This window comes from Rhinoderma darwinii, chromosome 4 (assembly GCF_050947455.1).
Source record: "Rhinoderma darwinii isolate aRhiDar2 chromosome 4, aRhiDar2.hap1, whole genome shotgun sequence".
Lineage (NCBI taxonomy): Eukaryota > Metazoa > Chordata > Amphibia > Anura > Rhinodermatidae > Rhinoderma > Rhinoderma darwinii.
In genome coordinates this window covers 323,965,739-323,988,458 of record NC_134690.1, presented here as the reverse complement: position 1 = coordinate 323,988,458, position 22,720 = coordinate 323,965,739, and the positions used below count along the sequence as shown (strand labels likewise).

Below are 22,720 nucleotides of genomic sequence, written 5' to 3'. Positions count from 1 at the left end.
TTGCTAAATCATTCTTCTTCTTTTACTTAGTCTGAGCGTTGCTCGTGTGCCTTTAGAAAATAAAATGTGTTCTGTGAGAAACAAGGAGCTTGCTCTTATGAGGTGAGTAGTTTCTATGGCTCTAAATTTGGCGTGAAGCTTAGAATATCTTGTTTACTTCTACTGGGCATGTTGTAAAATCTGCTATTGCTTTTCCTGCTGTGATGAATGTTTTCTCTGCAGATTACTTTGCTTTAGAATCGGAACTTGCACGTGGTCGTTTTCCTGCGGGGAAAAAGGATTGTATGATCAATTGATCCAAATTTGGCGTGCGTGCGTGCTTATATAAATTCCTTCAACCCTTTTGGTACATACCCATATGTAGCATTGAATAGAAATTTGTAGTTTTAATGCAGCATGACTAGCCTATAGTTTTCCATTCTTCCCCCAAAGCAGAACACAACAGTTTTATTCAGATTGTGAGATTCTACAGAAATCATTAATTGCACCAATCATTGTTGCCAATTCTCAGTATATATGATGTCTGTTTAGGATGCAGACTTTCAACGCCTTGCTGAATGTCTTGCAGAGGGATGCCACACAACGCCAGTAAGTGAAACCATTTTATACAGTATCAATACTAAACGGGTAGAGTCTCGCTATACAGAACTACGCTATGTAATGAATGTCAAGGCCATGTTCACACGGAGGAGTTTCATGTATAAAAATTACAAGGTCTATTTGGCAGAGACTCCGCAGCATAAATCTGAGGTCGACCCTCAGATTTCTGCTGTGACTTTGCAGTGAAAACTGCTGCATATATGTACACAGATTAGCCTCATTTAATGGAGCTAATTTGCCTGTGGCTACCAGACGCTGTTTGCATGTGGAAACCGTATCAAGAAGTCACATGTCACTTTTTCTTTGTTCAGTCACATGGTTTCAAAGGGCGCATGCCAAAAATTCCACTCTGTATGAAAGGGGCAGTTTTCCATTGAAAACAATGGGAGGCAATTTACAGGCAGAACTTACACATTCCAAATCCGTGTACATTTTCCTCCATGTGAGCCTTAGATCATTTCACTACTGGCATATTAAAAAAAATATTCGGAAAAAATAATCAATTGAATTTTTAGTATTGTTAAATAGAAATACAGGTATTTATAATGATGAATAACCTCTATTTCTTACTTTTTAGACCTATAATGGAAGTGATGAATCATTCTATGGATATTTCTAAGCAGATTATAGCGCTACAACAGGTAAGCAGTTATTTGTTTAATTTTAAATGGTTTTCTTTCACTGTCAACACTGAACGGCTTTTCCCTCTCTGTTATAACTTAGAGCAACAGGCAGTTGGAAGAGCAATTGATTGACATAGCTCGAAAAAGAATTGGTAAATTCTCAGCTATTTTTTTTTATTTATTGATCTACAGGGGTGGGCTAGAACTACAGGGGTGGGCTAGAACTACAGGGGTGGGCTAGAACTACAGGGGTGGGCTAGAACTACAGGGGTGGGCTAGATCTACAGGGGTGGGCTATATCTACAGGGGGTCTATATACTATATAGCCCCCCTGTAGCCATAGCCCACCCCTATATATGGTGCTCCATAGATAGCCCATCCCAGTATATAAAGTCCCCCCGGTCCCCGTAGACCGAGTCCCCCCCCCGGTCCCCGTAGACCGAGTCCCCCCCCCGGTCCCCGTAGACCGAGTCCCCCCCCCGGTCCCCGTAGACCGAGTCCCCCCCCCGGTCCCCGTAGACCGAGTCCCCCCCCCGGTCCCCGTAGACCGAGTCCCCCCCCCGGTCCCCGTAGACCGAGTCCCCCCCCCGGTCCCCGTAGACCGAGTCCCCCCCCCGGTCCCCGTAGACCGAGTCCCCCCCCCGGTCCCCGTAGACCGAGTCCCCCCCCGGTCCCCGTAGACCGAGTCCCCCCCCCGGTCCCCGTAGACCGAGTCCCCCCCCCGGTCCCCGTAGACCGAGTCCCCCCCCCGGTCCCCGTAGACCGAGTCCCCCCCCCGGTCCCCGTAGACCGAGTCCCCCCCCCCGGTCCCCGTAGACCGAGTCCCCCCCCCCCGGTCCCCGTAGACCGAGTCCCCCCCCCCGGTCCCCGTAGACCGAGTCCCCCCCCCCCGGTCCCCGTAGACCGAGTCCCCCCCCCCCGGTCCCCGTAGACCGAGTCCCCCCCCCCCGGTCCCCGTAGACCGAGTCCCCCCCCCCCGGTCCCCGTAGACCGAGTCCCCCCCCCCCGGTCCCCGTAGACCGAGTCCCCCCCCCCCGGTCCCCGTAGACCGAGTCCCCCCCCCCCGGTCCCCGTAGACCGAGTCCCCCCCCCCCGGTCCCCGTAGACCGAGTCCCCCCCCCCGGTCCCCGTAGACCGAGTCCCCCCCCCCGGTCCCCGTAGACCGAGTCCCCCCCCCCCGGTCCCCGTAGACCGAGTCCCCCCCCCCCGGTCCCCGTAGACCGAGTCCCCCCCCCCGGTCCCCGTAGACCGAGTCCCCCCCCCCGGTCCCCGTAGACCGAGTCCCCCCCCCCGGTCCCCGTAGACCGAGTCCCCCCCCCCGGTCCCCGTAGACCGAGTCCCCCCCCCCGGTCCCCGTAGACCGAGTCCCCCCCCCCGGTCCCCGTAGACCGAGTCCCCCCCCCCCGGTCCCCGTAGACCGAGTCCCCCCCCCCCGGTCCCCGTCGACCGAGTCCCCCCCCCCGGTCCCCGTCGACCGAGTCCCCCCCCCCCGGTCCCCGTCGACCGAGTCCCCCCCCCCCGGTCCCCGTCGACCGAGTCCCCCCCCCCCGGTCCCCGTCGACCGAGTCCCCCCCCCCGGTCCCCGTCGACCGAGTCCCCCCCCCCCGGTCCCCGTCGACCGAGTCCCCCCCCCCGGTCCCCGTCGACCGAGTCCCCCCCCCCGGTCCCCGTCGACCGAGTCCCCCCCCCCGGTCCCCGTCGACCGAGTCCCCCCCCCCGGTCCCCGTCGACCGAGTACCCCCCCCCGGTCCCCGTCGACCGAGTCCCCCCCCCCCGGTCCCCGTCGACCGAGTCCCCCCCCCCGGTCCCCGTCGACCGAGTCCCCCCCCCCGGTCCCCGTCGACCGAGTCCCCCCCCCCGGTCCCCGTCGACCGAGTCCCCCCCCCCGGTCCCCGTCGACCGAGTCCCCCCCCCCGGTCCCCGTCGACCGAGTCCCCCCCCCCGGTCCCCGTCGACCGAGTCCCCCCCCCCGGTCCCCGTCGACCGAGTCCCCCCCCCGGTCCCCGTCGACCGAGTCCCCCCCCCGGTCCCCGTCGACCGAGTCCCCCCCCCGGTCCCCGTCGACCGAGTCCCCCCCCCCCCCCCCGGTCCCCGTCGACCGAGTCCCCCCCCCCCCGGTCCCCGTCGACCGAGTCCCCCCCCCCCCGGTCCCCGTCGACCGAGTCCCCCCCCCCGGTCCCCGTCGACCGAGTCCCCCCCCCCGGTCCCCGTCGACCGAGTCCCCCCCCCCGGTCCCCGTCGACCGAGTCCCCCCCCCCCGGTCCCCGTCGACCGAGTCCCCCCCCCCCGGTCCCCGTCGACAGAGTCCCCCACCCCGGTCCCCGTCGACCGAGTCCCCCCGTCCCCGTCGACCAAGTCACACACTTTTATTACAGCCATGGAGACCTGCTATCTTCTGCGCAGGTCTCCTGGGGGTTGAACACAGTGACTATGAAAGGCGCTGATTGGCTGGACAGGATGACTTTCCCTGTCAATCAGCGCATTTCATCGACGTAAGCATCACTGGTACAAAAGGTACAAGTCGCTTCACTCGTGGAAAGGCGCTGAATGGCCGGGGACGGAACGTGCCCGGTCATTCATTGCTTCTAATTGTACCTGTGTCCTTGCGACACAGGTACAATTATAGTGCAGGAGGAGGTGGCGCTGGTGCCCTACTCTAAGTTGCACCCGGGGCACGTGCACCGCCTGCCCCTCCCTAGCTACGCCCCTGACAAATCCTTCTATGTTTTGTATGCTAGATAACGATGTTTCATAATGTCTTGCAAAGTTTGTTTGTTTTATTCTAGAAACGCGAATAAAGCAGCAAAAACTTTTCCAAAAACTAAAATCCGCTGAAGAAATGAACCGTAAAATCAGGGACCTGGAAACAAAGACCCAGGTTAAAGGAAGAGAAACAATGCAAAGTGTTAGAAACGAAGTTGTCGTTATTCAAGAGGTTTTTCAGGTACACAATTTGTAAATGAACAATGGCTTTGAACAGTATACTTCCCATGTGTGAGACCATCAGCCAACTAGCATAGATACACAAAAATGTTAAACTTTATACTTTTTTTTTATTTTTGCCACTTTACAAAAGGCGTAGGTTATAGCTGCTCATAGCAGGCATAGATTTGCATGTCTGTTGCATGGACAGCCAAAGATGCGCAAAATATAATAGGAGTTGTGCACCTCTTACGTCGGCGCAAAATAAGCCAAATATATTAATATTGGCATTTGACATGCCAGTCATAATATATTTTCCCCAATGAGTTGATGCATTATGAAGTCGTACAATTTGTCCATATCTCACTGAATATATAGATTAAAAGCTGTTCATGGGCTATGCTTTCTTTTGCCAAATCTGTGTCTTTACTAAAGAAAAAATTATCATTTACATTGATCCTTTGCACATATCCATTCCTGGTTTTGACTTAAAAACGCATGCAAAATCTGCAGCAAATGTGCACTGTGGGTACCCAGCCTTATAGGCTATATCTGCAGCAAAAAAAAACAAACCTCTACATGGCCTTAGCCCGGGTTCCCAAGTAGCGTAAACACTGGAATTTCTGCAACTGATTTGTGCAGCATTTACAGTAGCTGTATAGAGAATGAGAGTTAGAAAATCATGCCCACACTGCTGAGCGACTTTAAGTTCTGCAGAATGTCAACTTATGCTGCGGATTCTATGCGGAGATGCCTCATGTTGGGTCCATTGTCTTCATTGGGGTGCATAAATTCTGCAACAGATTTGTTGCGTTTATGCAGCAGAAACACTAAACTTCCAGAAAATCCGCAGGTGCGCATATACTTTGCTATAAGCAAAAAGTTTTAACAGTAAATCCGCAGTAAAACCTCTGCGGAAAAACGGCAGCGTTTCCACAGTAAAAACGCACGTGGATTTCTGTGATCGATTTCCCAGCATTTTTTGAGATTCCGCTACTAATTTTCTGTTGCAAATTGTGGATAGGTAATCCGTATGAAAAGCACCCCTTGCTCGGACAACCCCTTTAAATTGTCCCACCTTGCATGTAATGAACTGAACTTGTTCTGCTTTTGATTTTTCATGACAGAGACTCATCATGAGCGCCCAACTGAACTGGGCTGAAGACCCCTATTTAAAGACTCTGGTATTAAAAATGAGGGATCCTCCATTATCTTAACAAGCTACGTTGTCATACCGAGCAGTGAGCTGACCTAGTCCATGGTGGGAGAATGTGATTTCATTAGACTTGTTTTTTTATTTCTTTTTCAGTCTTGTAATCACTAATTGTTTAAAATTGTTTATACTTTCTAAATGCCAATCGTATGCCAGAAGGGTGCACTTTCGGCAAACGTTTGGCCTGAATAAGTTGTGACCAGCTGCCCCAACTTATTTGAAAAAGACAGTTTACTTTGCATAAATGGTTGCATACTTCTAGACATGCATTCGGCAGCATTATTTCAACAATAAGTACAAAGTTGGTACTGACGTTTTGGCTAGACAAAATTGCAAAACTAATGTATTTATGGAGTTCTCTGGGCATTTTATATTAATGGCATAGCCTTAGAATGGGCCATAAATATCAGATGGGTCAGGGTCCAACTCCCAGCACCCCTGACTAAAGTGGTCGCGGCGACTAACACTGCGTACTCTTTAATGTTTACCTAGCACAGCACCGTGCGCATTTGTAGCGGTTGTGTCTGGGATTGCAGCTCAGTCCGGAATGAGACCGGTCTGCAATCCCAGGCACAGCTGCTGTGGATATGTGCAGTGCTGAACCTGGTAAACTATGAAGCGGTCATTACAGCCCCATGAGTCAGGTGATTGGCGGGGGTGTGGGGATTACAACCTCCTCAAATCTGATATGCATGACCTATCCTAAGGATAGGCCATCTATACAAAATGTCCTGAGAACTCTTAAAATGAGAAGTATAGAAACTACTATATATACTAGCAATTTCAGCTGTTTTATATATCTATGTATACTTTATTATGTTTGATGCAATAAATTATTACTTTTGCATGTCTATATGGTATGAATACCTTCTGTGTATTTTTTTTTATTTGTGTAGGTTACTGCAGGGGGGTGCGATCTGTGGTGCTGGGCCCCACATCTAATATAAATTGCCTTGAATTTAGGGAATGTACTTGGGCCCTGTTCACACAGCAGATTTTGCGTGGCCGTTCCAGCTGTAAAATCCGCCACGAAACTATTCCTTCTATCTGCAGAAAGATTCCTCCCACCCATTGACATCAATGGGAGGTTCGAAGGGAGCCCGCCCAAAGATCGTGCAGGACGCTTCTTTTTCCCGCTAGCTAAAAAAAAATCACCTAGCAGGAAAAAGCGTCTGACTCCCATTGAAATTAATGAGGTGGAATTTCCTCCGTGTGAACATACCCTAACAGTCATATAGTTTATAAATATTTCACAGAAACTGGGGGCCATAATGGAGATAAGATGGTTACCCCTGCACACTAGAGGGGCATACCAATGTAATATAATGTTGACAGGGACTTTAAAGTGAGTCTGTACGGAGTACACATAACACACATCTTTATACGAGAAAAATGTAACTGAACACCCTGCTTCTCTTCACACAGTCGTAGTTAAATTAAATTATAAAATTATGGCTGACTGCCGTACCTATATGGATTTACCTATTCACCTATGACAGCACCCCTGGAGAGACGTCCCATCCGCTGGACAGGAAACCTGAGGATCTAAAAATGGACACACCTCTCCACACACCCAGTCAGGTTTCCTGTCCTCCGGATGGTAGGATTGCCCTAAGGAAAAGCACTTCTCCCGGGGTTGCAGACCCCCTAGCAAGGTCTCACCTTATTCCACTAGAGGTGCTCTGGAAGGTAGAAGTCTCCTTTGGAGGGAGCAACCTTGAGTCTGGTACAGGTACTCCCTCCTCTCCCGGTCCATCGCCTCCCTCCTGCTGCAGCAAAAGGAGGTGGTTTAAGGTCCACACTGTGGGCCTTCCTCTGGCGGGGAGCAGATTCCCGGGGTCTAGTTCGGCGTTGGCGGCTTTCCGGCGCTCTCACTGGCACGTCCGGTCGCCGGGACGCGTCACTTCCGGGCGGTGACGCGTCCAACACTCCAGGGGGCGGTGTTCCGGTGACCCACGTGGGGAGGAGGCGCTCCAGCGTCCAGAGCCGAGGGCCTCCCAGCCAATCCATGGCCTATTTAGGCCAGAAACAGCAGGAGCTTCGGTCTCCAGTCTTCTTCCTCCATTATGGAAACGCCAGGAGAAGCACCAGGACGCACTGACCGCTCGGATGCCAAGTCCTCCAGTCCGGTACTTGAGGACGCCAAGAATATGGGGTAAGATAAAAAACCCTCTTCCTTACCTAATACTGTTCCCTTTCTCTTGTACATATGTTTAGGCCAGGGATTGTCATAGGAAAAAACAGGATAAGGCTGGGTTCACACGACCATGTTACGTCCGTAATGTATGGAACGTATTTCGGCCGGAAGACCCGGACCGAACAGAGTGCAGGGAGCCGGGCTCCTAGCATCATAGTGATGTACGATGCTAGGAGTCCCTGCCTCTGCGTGGAACTACTGTCCCGTACTGTAATCATGATTACAGTACGGGACAGTTGTCCTGCAGCGAGGAAGGGACTCCTAGCATCGTACATCACTATGATGCTAGGAGCCCGGCTCCCTGCACTGTGTTCGGTCCGGGTCTTCCGGCCGAAATACGTTCTGTACATTACGGACGTAACATGCTCGTGTGAACCCAGCCTAAGGCTCATAACAAGGAATGGCCGATATGTAAAAAGAAACTCATCATCCTATAACAAAAGGCTCTGTCAGAAATGTTTAGACAACATCATCTCAGAAGAGTCTACAAACTTAGCCACAAGTATCAAGGATATTGTAAGGGCTGAAGTTAGGAACTCACTAAGGTCCCTTAAGAGGAAAAGAGATCCTCCTTTCACCTCTTCTAGCCGGATGGATTCTGATTCCTCAGCTGAAGAGGATCCCCAACCAGGTGAAGAAGGGGAGTACAGCTCCTTTTATTCCGCAGGTGAGGATGAGGGAGAAAGGAATCTGTTCCCAACTGAGGACATAGTCGCCCTAACTGTTTTTAGGAGTAGGTCTATGAATATAGATGATCCTAAAGAACCTCGGTCCGTCCAGGACATAATGTTTCAAGGCCTAGAACCTAAGAAGAATAGAACCTTTCCTATCCATAGAAACATATCTAACCTCATTAAAAAAGAATGGAAAAATCCTGATAGGAAGACAAGTATTCCCAAATTTCTCAAAAGGAAGTATCCTTTTGAGGACGAGGCATGCAAGGACTGGGACAACATCCCTAGACTTTTGACGCTCCAGTAGCCAAGATATCAAGGAAACACTCCCTTCCCTTTGAAGGGATCTGGGAAGCCTCTACGGGGGCTTTTAAACCAGGCATTGCAGCCACTTGTGTGGCTAGATCCCTGAAAATCTGGCTCGCACAATTGGATTTACATTTAAAAGACAAGACCCCTCGCGATAAGATCTTAGCCTCCCTTACAACACTTCCCAAGGCCGCATATTTCTTGGCAGACTCCTCAGTAGATGCTGTACGCCTTTCCGCCAGATCAGCGGCCCTGTCAAATTCTGCTAGACGAGCTATCTGGCTAAAAACCTGGATCCAAAGGGAAGCTGTGTGCTATTCCCTGCTCAGGAGATTACCTTTTTGGGCCCCCACTTGATGACCTGCTGGAAAAAGCATCAGATAGTAAGAAAGGGTTCCCTGCACAAGCAAGGCCAACAAGAGATTCCTTTAGTTCCAAAGGGCCTAATAACAAAAGGCCTAACCCTAGGGGACAGGACTTTAGACCTTCAACATTTTCTAGGAAGAATAAGTCCTTTCTCTTCAGGCCCCAGAAGGACCCTAAAAATAGGGACCAACAATGACGCCACAGGACCTACAGTGGGGGGGTCGTCTTTCCCTGTTTCTCAAGGATTGGCAAAAGATTTCAGCAAATCCTTGGATTCTAGGAATTATAAAAACCGGGTACGTACTAGAGTTCAGATCTCTTCCCCCAGACAGATTTTTTTCCCACAAGGGCCCTAAGGAGCCCAGACCAACAAAAGATTCTAGAAATAGAAGTTCTGTCACTCATTAAAAAAAAAAAAGGGGGTCCTAATCCAAGTTCCAGGCATAGAGACAGGTCAGGGCTTTTATTCCCCTCTCTTCCTTGTGAACAAACCAGGAGGCAAACACAGGGTCATTATAAATCTAAAAAAATTAAACCTTTATCTGACCTACAAAACATTCCGCATGGAGAGCATCGCATCAACTATAAATCTCCTCTCGAGATTGTGTGATGGCCTCAATAGACCTAGAGGATGCTTACTATCACGTACCCATATGTCATCATCATCAAAGATACCTAAGGGTAGCAGTGACACACAACGGGTCCGTATTTCACCTACAATACAGAGCCCTCCCCTTTGGCATCTCACAAGCCCCAAGGGTATTTTCAAAACTGATAGCGGAAATGACCTCTTTCATCAGGATGAACGACATTCTCCTGATCCCATATCTCGACGATTTCCTGTTGGTTGCAGAAACATCTCAAACCTTCACCCTACAGATACAAATAGTCCGAGATATACTAACAAAATTAGGATGGAACATAAATTTAAAAAAACCAAAAAGATGTGTATTCTTAGGAACCCTGCTGGACTCCTCCAAGCAGATGTCCTTCCTTCCAGAAGAAAAAATCGGTCCCCTGATAAGGATATCAGAGATCTACCTGAGCGATACGACATCTTTCAGGAAAGCTATGTCAGTCCTGGGCCTCATGACATCATGCATCCCAGCCGTACTATGGGCTCACTTCAGATCCAGGCCACTACAGTGGGACGTTTTAAATCAATGGGACAGGAGCAGTCTCTCATGGACCAGCCCTTAGGCCTCATGCACACGACCGTAAAAACACCCATTATTGCGGGTCGTAATTACGACCCGCAATAACGGGCCCATAGACTTCTGTTAGCCACGGGTACCTTCCCGTTTTCCCGGTACCTTCCCGTGTGCACGGCCGTGATTTTCGGGTCGGCCGGCTGCGGACTGTCAGCCGCAGGCCGCCCGCAGATCGCGGGACATGCACATGGCCGCGGCCATTGTTTTCAATGAGCCCGGACCGCAGAATCGTAATAAGACATGCCCGTTCTTTCTGCGGTCCGGGCCGTGCACGGACCGCAAAAACTACGGTCGTGTGCACGGCCCCATAGAAAAGAATGGGGCCGCAATTCTCCTGTGGATTTTCAGGGGAATTGCGGCCGCAAAAACACGGTCGTGTGCATGAGGCCTAAAGGTTCAGATTTCTGCTTTAAGTTCCTTCTTCAATTTCAAATTTAGCAGAACACCCCTGGATCAAGAGATTCCTAACTGCTGCCTGCAGACTTAAACCCCAGATAAGATCCCCAGTTCCTCCCTGGGACTTAAACCTTGTTCTCCAGGCTATGATAAAACCACCTTTTGAACCAATAGACTATCTCCTTGAAAATGCTGACACTCAAAATGACATTTTTGTTAGCCATTACATCAGCCCGTAGAGTGAGTGAGATTCAGGCCCTCTCTGCCTTTCCTCCACGTACCCTACTGCTAGATGAGTCATCCTAAAAACCCTACCAGAATTCCTTCCTAAAGTGCTCTCTCCTTTTCACTTAGACCAAGATATTGTCCTTCCCTCTTTTTGTGATTCCCCAAAAAAATCAGAGGGAACAACAGTTTAACTGCCTAGATGTAAGAAGATGCCTAGTACAGTACCTAAAGATTACCCAGGATCTGAGATCCTCAGAAAACTTGTTTGTCCAGTTTCAGGGTCACAACAAAGGTTCGGCAGCCAGTAAAGCCACCATAGCGAGGTGGATCAAGCAGGCCATACAATTAGCCTACATAAATCAGAAGCTCAAGCCCCCAGAGTTTTTCGGAGCTCACTCCACCAGGGCCGTGTCCACTTCATGGGCAGAGAGAGCAGACGCATCCCTAGACCAAATATGTAAGGCTGCCACATGGAGTTCTCCTCACACCTTCTTTAAACACTACCGATTACAACTGCATGCAGCCTCTGACTTGGCCTTTAGTAGAAAGGTGCTACAAGCTGTGGTCCCACCCTAAAAATATTGGTTTCTATTTTACATCTCCAGGGGTGCTGTCATAGGCGAATAGGTAAAAGATTGATTACTTACCGGTAATCGGTTTTTCAAGAACCTATGACAGCACCCCGCTGTTACCCTCCCATGGCTGTAGCAAATGAGCCTCATAAGCTGGATCACTAATCTTAAAATTAAGCATTTCTGTAAATATTATATACATATATATATATATAAAGGTGTGAGGGAATTTCACAAAAAAAAACAAACCATAAACTAAACTACTTCATCCTGAGTTCTTCCTAAAGACTGGGTGTGTGGAGAGGTGTGTCCATTTTAATATCCTCAGGTTTCCTGTCCAGCGGATGGGATGTCTCTCCAGGGGTGCTGTCATAGGTTCTTGAAAAACCGATTACCGGTAAGTAATCAATCTTTTCTCATGTATATATGTTTTGTATTTCAGCCTAGTCACTACTGTATAGACCCAAAACGCAAAATTATGCTGCGTGGTATACAGAACAGTTTTTACTGTGTGCCCCTGTAAAGGAAAGCTAAGCAGACTACACTTTCCTACACAGTGGGGAAAAAAAAAAGTATGCTAATGTATACCAGCATGGCATATGCCTAAAGAACACTCTTGGCAAGCACCAAGTAAATGGGCCCCTATGGATATGTACAGTGTATACTCTGCTCTCACTTTTGTGAAAAGAGGCATGACTTTGCAAGAGGGGGTGGGGGTCACTGCAGCCGACAAATTTACTATTTTATGAAAGCGTGAAATTTGTTGAGCACATTGCTGGCGCAGGTTACCTTGCTATGCCCCACAGCGTGAAGAGGCCGGGGCCGGGTCCTGGAACTGCTTGGCGTCAAGGCCCCTGTATGAGCTGCTTCATACTGAGGAGCTGGAGATGAAGAGCAGTGAGGTGAGAAAGTAAAAACCATCTAGTTGCATCTTACTCCAGCAGAGCAGAAATAATACTGGCCCATACTTTGCCAATCTTGGTAAATCTGCCACATTATGTACTGTACGAATAGATGATTAATTAGATTTTAGTTCAAACATCCTGTGTATCTCCAATTTACAGTTATTGCTCATGCTTTGGAGTGACCATAGTATGGATTGTCTCCAGGTCAAGTGTTTTTAATCTGTACCAACAAATTTTAATGCGTGGTGGCTGCTCCCATTATTGATGTACGGGGTTCACACGTGTTCGGTCTGTGAGATACGGACTGTGTTAGCAGTATTTCCCGGACCAAACACACTGCAGGTAGCTGGGCTCCTATTTTCCTAGTTATCTATGACGCTAGGAGTCCCTGCCTCGCTGCGGGAAAACTGTCCCGTACTGTAATCATGTTTTCAGTAAGAGACCGTTTTCTGCAGGGACTCCTAGCGTCAAAGAGAACTATGATTATACGTGCCCGGCTCCATGCAGTGTGTTCGGTCTGGGAAATACTGCCAGCATACTGTCCGTATATCACGGACTGAACACGCTCGTGTGAATCCGGCCTTAGAGGCTCTGTCACCACATTATAAGTGCCCTATCTCCTACATAATGTCATCGGCGCTGTAATGTAGATAACCAGTGTTTTTTATTTTGAGCAAGTTATGCACAATTTTAGATTTATGCTAATTAGTTTCTTAATAGACAACCGGATGTGTCTTTACTTTTTTACCAACTAGGTGTTGTAAAGAGAAGTGTATGTCGCTGACCAATCAGCGTCATAAACTTCTCTCCATTCATTTTTAACAGTACTCGCAACACAGCATGATCTTGTGAGATCACGCTGTGCAGCCACATACTCCCATATTAACTTTACCGAAGTGTCTTGGGAGTCAATAGACATCACCTCCAGCCAGGACGCGATGTCTATTCATCTCTCGTCACTTCGGTAAAGGGTGCGATTGCACAGCGTGATCTTGCGAGATCACACTGTGTTGCGAGTACTGCTAATAATGAATAGAGAGCAGCGTATGACGCTGATTGGTCAGCGTCCTACACTTCTCTTTACAATTAGTTATGACACAAGAAGAAAAAAAAGAGCTTTTAACGCCAGTATGTCAATGTATAAAAAGTTATAAATTTTATTTGAACAGACAACATATACATTTAAAATTAATACACAAAGTATGAAATATTACGGAGACCGCACTCACAAGCTGCTACACACAATGGTCTATGGGCAAACAAAATACCCATTACTCTTTACAATGCCCGGTTGGTAAAAAAAGTTAACACGCCCGGTTGTCTATTAAACTAATTAGCATAAATCTAAAATTGTGCATTACTTGCTCAAAATTGAGTTTTTCAAAATAAAAACACTTATGATCTACATTACAGCGCCAATCAGATTATGTAGGAGATAGGGCACTTTAAAGAGGCTCTGTCACCACATAAGGGTAAGTCTGTACCTAAATTCATAATGTCTGAAACCAGTGACTTTTTTTTTTTTTTCTTCTGGCTTTCTGCAGAATAACATTGTCTGAATGTTTCGGGTTGGACCTTCCCTCTGAGCTAGAATGGAGAGTATCTTGGTGGACCTGGCCAGACGTGGCTTCTTCTGGAGTTGGTCACCATGGGCTAGAAAAGCCAAATCAACTAACTGCTGGACCAGTTTCCATTTAATAAAGGGACTGTTTTAGTCTTAAGCCAAGTCCCCCAGATCCATTAAAATCAACTTCCATCACCCAGGAATACCCTGACTATTAGGGTATGTTCACACCGAGGAATTTTGCATCAAAATTCTGCCTCCCGTTCATTTCAATGGGAGTTGGACGCTTTTCTCGCTAGCTGATGGTTTGTTTGTTTTTTTCTTCCATCTATCGGGAAAAAGTAGCATCCTGCTCTATCTTTGTGTGGATTCCGCCAGGACCTCCCATTGATAATGGGAGGGAGAAATATTCCTGCTTTTGTCAGGAATGGTTCAGTGGCAGGACACGCCACACAAAATACACCGTGTGAATTAGCCTTCCCTGGAGACTCTAGACACCGGAGATATCACTTGTGTATAAATATTTTTTTTATTTTTTTTAAGGCAAGTCTTCAGCTTTGCTGCCCTTTATTCACATTAACATAATTCAGAATATATACAAGACTTCTTTATTTCATTGGGTCCCATTCTTACAATTTTGAGCTTCTCTGAAAACAAAGTTGCAGTATATCACAAGCTAGCTCACACAAACAAAATATATTGTGATTCCTTAGTCACTGCAAAGTTTCAGATGTTTTGACAGGTCCTACTTGCATTGTTGGCCTTTTGTTTAACCTATAAATGTTACTTGCAATTGGATTACTGCACGTTGGTGCTATAGTGTTAAGAATAGTACAAATAAAGCGCACTGAACTGAGGGCAGAGCTTGGGAACCGCCGCTGTAAAAGCTTTACCGTTTGTTTACATCTAGCAGGTCGTCCAATGCTTACAAATTATTCTGTGCACATACAGTTTGTGTGGAGGCACTGGGCTATAGGCTAATAAATCAGCCTTTAGCTGCAGTCCCAGGGACTGAATGACTATAGAACATAATAAACTTTTAGCACATCTACTCATCAGTTCAAATAATCTTACTATCTCAGAAAACCTCTTTAGTGAATCCGTCAATGGTGCTCAAAAAGACAACACTTCAAAGGCTAATTCTATTACAAACTGAAATTTTAGTCTTTGAGGGGGGAAGTCAAATACACTTCTTTGCTTTATTGATCACATAATTTACAGGTAGTGGAGTGACAAAGTTGTGATACAAGATCTACATACAAGGATCATTTATTTGTTGTGGAAGCAGTAGAACTTGTATGTAAACCACGGAGCAGGACTGTATACAAGTACACTGACCACAATTTTTACTTTAAATGGGAAAGCAGTGGCATTAAAAAAAAGTTAAGTCAATGCATCATATATGCCATGGCTCAAAATTCCAGAGGTATGCACTAAAAATCCTTAATCCTTTAGAGTGCCTGCTGATCATTAAATACACTCTACCCAAGGGGAACATTACTCCTCTGTGGTTTTGGTACCCACATGTAGCTCATTCGCTATGGATTTTCTGCAGGGAAAAAAAAAATCTGTATGTGTTACATGCTGTGCATTTTAGCATCTTTTTTTATAGCCACAAGTCCTGGACCAACCTCCAGCATCGTAGATTCTTAAAATGCAGTTAGTTTGTTATTCGAGCTGCGGTCAGGCCGGGACTTGCAGCCATAATACAGCTGTCTGGATGTGGCCTTACCTGTTAGGGTATGTGCACACACACTAATTACGGACGTAATTCGGGCGTTTTTGCCCCGAATTACATCTGAAAATAGCGCCTCGATAGCGTTGACAAACATCTGCCCATTGAAAACAATGGGCAGACGTTTGTCTGTTCACACGAGGTGTATATTTACGCGCCGCTGTCAAATGACGGCGCGTAAATAGACGCCCGCGTCAAAGAAGTGACCTGTCACTTCTTTGGCCGTAATTGGAGCCATTATTCATTGACTCCAATGAATAGCAGCGCCAATTACGTCCGTAATGGACGCGGCGTTCAAGCGCCTGCACATGCCGTTACGGCTGAAATTACGGGGATATTTTCAGGCGGAAACATCCCCGTAATTTCAGCCGTTACGGACGCTGTCGTGTGAACATACCCTAACCTATAGCTATCCAAAACAACTATTACTTGGTCAGAATTCTCTTACAATCAGTGTCTATCAGGCTAGTCAAAACTTAGATATTGGTCCCTACAAATGAAACGAGATAGAAAAAATGGTCCACAAGACATTGAAAAGATTCCAAATGGAAACCGTAAAGAATGCAGCAACAAACTCACCGAAACAAAGTAAAAACGAAAAACCTATAAAATCGAGAGACAACTTAAAAACATACATAACATGTAAGGTCTTTTCACGTTGGTGTCTCCTTCTTAAGGAATGCCATATAACATGTTTAATCCCCCTGCATTTCAGGAAAAACTCAGTTACTCTGGCATATTGAGCCATGTGCCTAAAAGTTTTATATACTAAACTTTGATCTTTGTAGTACCATGTTCCTTCAGGCATGAGTTTATCCTCAAGTGAGGGTAGAAAGGGTTAACCATGTACTTCTATTTGAGGGGGCAACCACCATTGTGTTCTCTAAAGGAAACTAAATTAAAATATGGCTCAGATCAAGTCAGTTTCTGTCAATATATCCTTATTCGCAGCATCTGAAATATAGTTATCCAGTTATGGAAAGTTGGTCAGTCATTGTTTACTCAAACTTCAAATTTGCAACACAAGTCCTGCCGCAGAGATGTTGTCTCCTCCACCTGCGGTTTGGAATACTTCAGTACAAACCAAAACCGGTGCTAGACAGATCTCATAAGTCTCCTCTTCCCAACAAGATACTGGGCGACTTTCTTTGAAAGGTATTCTCTGACTACCATCTTCACGGCTGACAGAGAAAGAGTCATCCATGATAAGTTTGGCCTTGTGTGTGTCAATCCTGGCAGATCCACACACATGCCTGTTGGCTGTCAGAGATGCCTTTGCTGTAGCAGACATTGTGTTCTTCCACATCGATCCTTTGGTAACCATCATGGCTTGAAAAGCTAAAGTGTGGACATGTAGTCGGGTCAGTTCTCTCTGACCCCTTTTAGGCTCTTGGGATCGGAGTAGCTGATAGAGCTCACGCATCTGGTCCAGGATCGAGGCCACTCGAGGGAAAGGGTCTGATAAAACGGTGATGTTTCCTCCTTTAATAAGACTGAGCAAATTGGGAAGCTCCTGTTCATTCATACCCAAGGAATCAGAGTAGGGAATAACATACTCTAGCAAATCCCTCATCAGACCTTGTTCCACAAAAGAGGCCATCTCAAAGTGGCAACCTATCTCCTGATCCATAGACAATAACATTTCTTGAAGTGCTTTAAGCCTGGCTTCACGCTGACCTGTGTAAGAAAAACTTCATTAAGTAAAAGAACACTGATAGATTTATAATGCAATATTCAGGCATTGTTCCTAAACCTGACTCTATACATGATGGATAAAATTGCAACTCTTGCACCAAAATTCTGCAGTTGAGAATAGTTTACAATGTGTGAACACATGTGCTGTTTGTTTAGTTATACAAAAGTATAGACTCCCTTACTTTATTACTGTATCTGCTTAGTGATATGATTGCCATGTACAATTTCTATATCTAATAAATTGAGAAAAGCACAGGCCTACAAATTGCACTAAAAGCAACTCAAAACAATCATCTGTTATTGAGCTGCCAGAATATTCTAGATTACATAATCCACCAGTATCACAGTCTGAGTGACTTCACCTGCTTTAAAGGGAAAACTGTCCATCATTTGTAACCCTCCGATGACAAGGAGATCTGGCTTAAAGCCTTGCAGTTGGGATTTAAAATCTTCCAGGGAATCGATCATTGGATTATGTGAATCACTGTGCACAATGTATCTGCCGAAAACAAATTTTTCCAAGTCAAACACATGTAATAATATCCTTCAATATAATTACTTATATACAATGTCCCTTTAGTGACTGTACTTGAACCCACTAGAAGAGCTCTATTAGGGTATCATAGTGATGTCCTTTGATTAGGTTTGTCATAGTGACAAGTTCCTTAAAGGGGGTTGTCTCATCAGTGGGGGTTACTCTGTCTGTACCCCGCTGTATTAGCTGGAGCAGAGATCTGTTAAGTAGAAGAGCGGCTTCTCCTCTGGCAGACTTGCCATAGCCAGGTATTACATAATTTGGCAGCAGTAGGGAGTGTGAGGGTGAACGAAACTATGGTGCAAATATCAACCAATTGCAAGGATGCTCATAAAAGGTTAAAGCCCTCTTAAACAGAGTTGGGGTTGTAAATGTAGCTTACATGCCTTCTAAAAGCTGAACACTAAGGCCGGGTTCCCACTGGTCGGATACGCAGCAAAGAACCCGCAGTACATTCCGTCTGAAAAACTGCATTATGGTGCAGCTTTTCGTGCAGAATTTCTGCAGTGGTAGAAAAAAATAAAATAAAATTTTATACAAATGTTTATGCCGTTGTCATGGTGAAGCGTCCCTCCTTTGCCGTCCAGTCTGGACTCACTGGATGACACTGCAGCCTGTGATTGGCTGCAGCGGTCACTTGGGATGAATAGTCATCCCAGGAGGCTGAACTGGAGGAAGAAGCAGGGAGTTCTAGGTAAGTGTTGTAACACTGCTATGTGTTGCGGGCGTTGCATCCCCATTGAATTCAATAGGGAAAAGTAACGAAATGTTAAATTGACATGCTGCGGATTTAAATTCCGCACTGCAGGTCAATTTATCAACGTTTGCTCGCAGCGTGGACTTGAGATTTTCAAAACTCCATCCACTTTCTTGCTACTGTAAATGCTGCGGAATTCCCGCACCTAATTCAGTTGCGGAAATTCTGCAGCATTTACTCTACGTGGGAACCCGGCCTAAAAACACAAACACTTCACAAAGAAAGTAACCGTTCTTAGCATAGTATCTTAGGCCCTGTTTTGCAGGCAGTGAAAATCTGCCTCAGTATTCGTTCAGGAATTTTGAGGCAGATTTTTAACTGCCTGCACATATTTTTCCACAGTGTTTTTTGCCCGCGGCCATGAAACTAATGCAAGGGCTGCAGGCAAAAATTGCGGGGAAAAATGCTCAAATTAGCTTCGCAGGTTTTTTTCTGTCATTGATTCAATGGGAGGTCAGAGGCAGAGACCGCGGTATGTCGCTTTTCTTTTCCTGCTAGCAGGCAATAGCCGCGTGGGATAAAAAAAAACGCCTCTGCCGCCCATTGAAATTAATGGGGAGTGATTTCAGTCTTTTTGGCGCTAATTCAGACGCGGTTTCCGCATAAAAATCAGCGCCAAAAAACTGTATCCCTGACCCTTAGGGCTTATGCAGACGAACGTTATATACGTCCGTGCAACGCGCGTGATTTTCACGCGCGTCGCACGGACCTATATTAGTCTATGGGGCCATGCAGACAGTTGCGTGATTTTTACGCAGCGCGAGTCCGCTGCGAAAAAGCCACGGCATGTCCGTTCTTTGGGCGTATTTCCCGCATCACGCACCCATTCAAGTCAATGGGTGTGTGAAAAGCACGCATGCCACACGGAAGCACTTCCGTGGGATCTGCGTTTTTCACGCAACAGCTGTCAAACTATGAATGAAAACAGAAAAGCACCACGTGCTTTTCTGTTTACAAACATCCAAACGGAGTGTCATAATGATGGCGGCTGCGCGAAAATCATGCAGCCGTGCATCATACGGAGCTGATAAGTGCCTTTTGCGCACGCGCTCGTGTGAATCAGGCCTTAGACTGGCTTTGTGGAGGGTCCCAACCTTTGCAAGTAAATCTTAAATATTTTCTATGACCAATCCGGTCCTGTTAATGCTAGATTCAAGGCATTTTTTTTGACTATTGACATGTTTGAAGTTTACACTACAAATGTTGAATGCGGTCACCTGTTAGCACGACGTGATACGTGATTTCCCCATTTGGCCCCAGTTGGATATTCCATTATGAGATGAATGTCAGCATCTGTTATAGGCTCACCAGCAACTGCAAATAAGAGAAATTAATACCCAAAAGAGGTAAGTACAATTCACATGTTCAAAATCTACATCAAAGTACAATATTATGCAATTCAGCCGCATGCAGTGGAGAAAATCCATTTTTAAAATCTGCAGGATCTATTTTGCTGTGGGTTTCACACACTGCAATAAAAAGGATGAAACCCACATGTAGCACCATCTCCACAGTGGACACTTTCTGTTGCTTAGGAACATGGCCTAAACGTATTACTTGACTCCCAACTGTCCAGATTCCAGCGGTACAGTTCCGAATTCCGAGCTGTGCCCCAATGCCGCCGTCGGGTGGCAGCTTGTCCGGGTTTCAACTGTATCTGCGTCTTTAGGACCCATAGAAGCTTGAATCCAATGGTGGAGTAGGGAGCAGTCAGCTCCCTGCCCACTACTCACTATGTAACGACAGCTGTGAGCGGCTTGGCGCAGATAAGTGTGATGCAGTGCCGTCATAAGGCCTGTCTTCGACGAGCCACACATAGCATAAGTGAGTATTTATTTTATTATTTTTATTAGGCACATTGGGGTTATTATACTCTGTGGGGGGCACTATGGGGGCATTAAACGGTGTGTGGGGGTCATTATATTACGTGAGGAGTCAATAACGGGGGGATTTACTGTGTGAGGAGGCACTATGGGGGCATGATACTGTGTGTGGGGATGCACTATGAGGGCATGATACTGTGTGCTGGGCCCCTATGAAGGCACTATATACTGTGTGGGTTTCCATATTAGACATTATACTGTGTGTGTATGGGGGCAATGTCATTTGTGTGAGCTGAACTAGGTGCATATGGCTGGGGATTGGGGCAGGGTTAGAGGCGTGGCTTAAAGTAAAAAAAAAACAGTTGTCGTCCCTCTTTGTAATGATTGAAAGTTGGGAGGTACGGTTTTGCAATAGTAAAATTGGCATAAGGCCATGTTCATACTTCACAAATCTACTTAGACCCAGCAGCCTTGACGCATTGTATAGGCAGGCACACAGCTACACAAGAGTGAACATTCCTGAAAAATCAATAGATCAGCTGGGATTTTTTTCTGAGGTTACTATTGAGAACTAAGACTAACTTGTGTGTGTGTTTCAGATAGGAACATTAGATTCTAAACCCCATTGGGGGATTTATGTGAGTAATGGTAATGTGTACAGTGCTGCGGAATAGGCTGGAGCTACATAAACTGTATTTTACATCACAAAAGTAAAGCACACGTGCAACAGGTCAAACACCTAGAGATAATTATTTAACGCAAGGAAAAGATAATGATTTTGTGTACGTTGCTAAAACAATCGGTTCTGACAAATACAAGCTGCAGCAAAGCACAAAAATGGTATATAAAAAAATTATGAAATGTATATGAAAATCCTGGTCAGATGGTAGGCAAATTGTACTGCCAGATTAAAAGTCTGCAGTATTCCAGAAGTTTATCATAAACCGTGGGAAAGAAGTTGTTTTTTGCAGAGATTCCTCAAAATAATAAAACTACAGATTAAAATGTTTCTGATTCTATGGTCTGTCTACTTAGGAAAAAGACTTAGAAAAACACTATTAAAGGCCCTTTAATATGGGCCAATGATCGGGGAACGGGCGCTCATACGAACACTCATTCCTGATCATTCCCCTGTGTAAACAGGACCCCGCTCAGCCGATGAACGAGCAAACGATCATTTGTCGGCTGATTGCATCTTTTATGTAGCCAGGGGTAAACCTAGCCCCTCTGCTGCCTCAGGCGAACTATAAAAAGGCGCCCCCCCCCAAATCTATCAGAGTTTTCTCATTACGAGCTTTACACTTCAAACACGCAATATATAAAAAAAATTAAAATAGGAAAACATTTGAGGTTTATTTGTTAAATTGCTGTTTGAAGTATAGAAAAGATTTAAAGAATTCTTACTACCAATCAGTACAGTGCAAATAGTACAGTCTACAATGCACAGCCCCATATCTTTCCTCGGCAGCCAGTCTCATTTGCGGCGTCACTCTCTGCAATTACATTCAGGCTAGTCCAGGACGGATCGCGCTTAGCGCTGTTTTGAAGCGGCACGTCCTGGGCTGGTTTCTTTGCTCTACCTGCTGTATTGTAGTGGTCTGCCTGTGCTGACTTGATGCCAGTGATGGATTAATATGATCTTAGGCCCTGGGCTGTACACAAGTTATGGGCCCACATCCCACACGTAAGTATCACCTACATGTCAAAGTACCTCACATGCCACTCTGCAGACTGTCTCCTCTCTGACTCTCTCCAGATCTTGCTGTGACACTGTCCGTAGTGGATTGGACAGTGTCACAGCGATGTTATTTATTTATTTCAGTTACTTATATAGCGCCAACATATTACGCAGCGCTGTACAGAGGTCCACTTTTTTACTGTCCCCATTGGGGCTCACAATCTGAATTCCCTATGGGTATGTTTTTGGGGTGTGGGAGGAAACCGGAGAAACCCACGCAAACACGGGGAGAACATACAAACTCCAGGCAGATGTTGTCCTTGGTTGGATTTGAACCCAGGACCCCAGCGCTGCCAATTACCGCCCCATTGGCTGTTCATGGGGTTATTTAAATATCGGGCGCAAAATATAACGGGACCGATATCTAAGTAAGGAAAGGGCCCCAGAGTTTGTGCAGCCCTGACCATTACATGCTGCACTCAAATGCACATCTATAGGCAGGTGAAAGGTTCTCTTTAAAGTGTAACAACTTTTTAAAAAAGCTTTGACATGTCAGAAGTTTTGATCAGTGGGGTCCGAACACTGAGACCCCCTACTAGTCGCTAAAACGAAGCAGCGGACAGGCTCAATAGAAAGTCTATGAGTCCGTACACCGCTCACTCGGCTGAAAGTCGATCATAAACGAAGCGGCACATCGCTTACCCGGCCACTTCTGCT

The 22,720-nt window shown here is 46.6% G+C and overlaps 2 protein-coding genes across 4 annotated transcripts in view; one reads left to right on the top strand and one right to left on the bottom strand.

The window, feature by feature from the left end:
* The window catches only part of LOC142759969 (centromere protein H-like), a 32,676-nt gene extending 26,467 nt beyond the window's left edge, over window positions 1-6,209 (top strand). For all 3 annotated transcript variants that reach the window (XM_075862806.1, XM_075862805.1, XM_075862804.1), the window contains 6 exons: window positions 31-102; window positions 532-588; window positions 1,178-1,241; window positions 1,324-1,375; window positions 4,010-4,167; window positions 5,273-6,209. In XM_075862806.1, coding sequence (XP_075718921.1) covers window positions 31-102; window positions 532-588; window positions 1,178-1,241; window positions 1,324-1,375; window positions 4,010-4,167; window positions 5,273-5,362 — 493 coding nt within the window. In that variant the 3' untranslated portion in view covers window positions 5,363-6,209. The remainder of the gene's footprint in view (window positions 1-30; window positions 103-531; window positions 589-1,177; window positions 1,242-1,323; window positions 1,376-4,009; window positions 4,168-5,272) is intronic.
* An 8,163-nt stretch (window positions 6,210-14,372) lies between these two features.
* The window catches only part of LOC142759967 (ADP-dependent glucokinase-like), a 32,358-nt gene continuing 24,010 nt past the window's right edge, over window positions 14,373-22,720 (bottom strand). The window contains exons 4-6 of the mRNA XM_075862801.1: window positions 19,720-19,816; window positions 17,573-17,709; window positions 14,373-17,192 (exon numbers count right to left, since the gene is read on the bottom strand). Coding sequence (XP_075718916.1) covers window positions 16,525-17,192; window positions 17,573-17,709; window positions 19,720-19,816 — 902 coding nt within the window. The 3' untranslated portion in view covers window positions 14,373-16,524. The remainder of the gene's footprint in view (window positions 17,193-17,572; window positions 17,710-19,719; window positions 19,817-22,720) is intronic.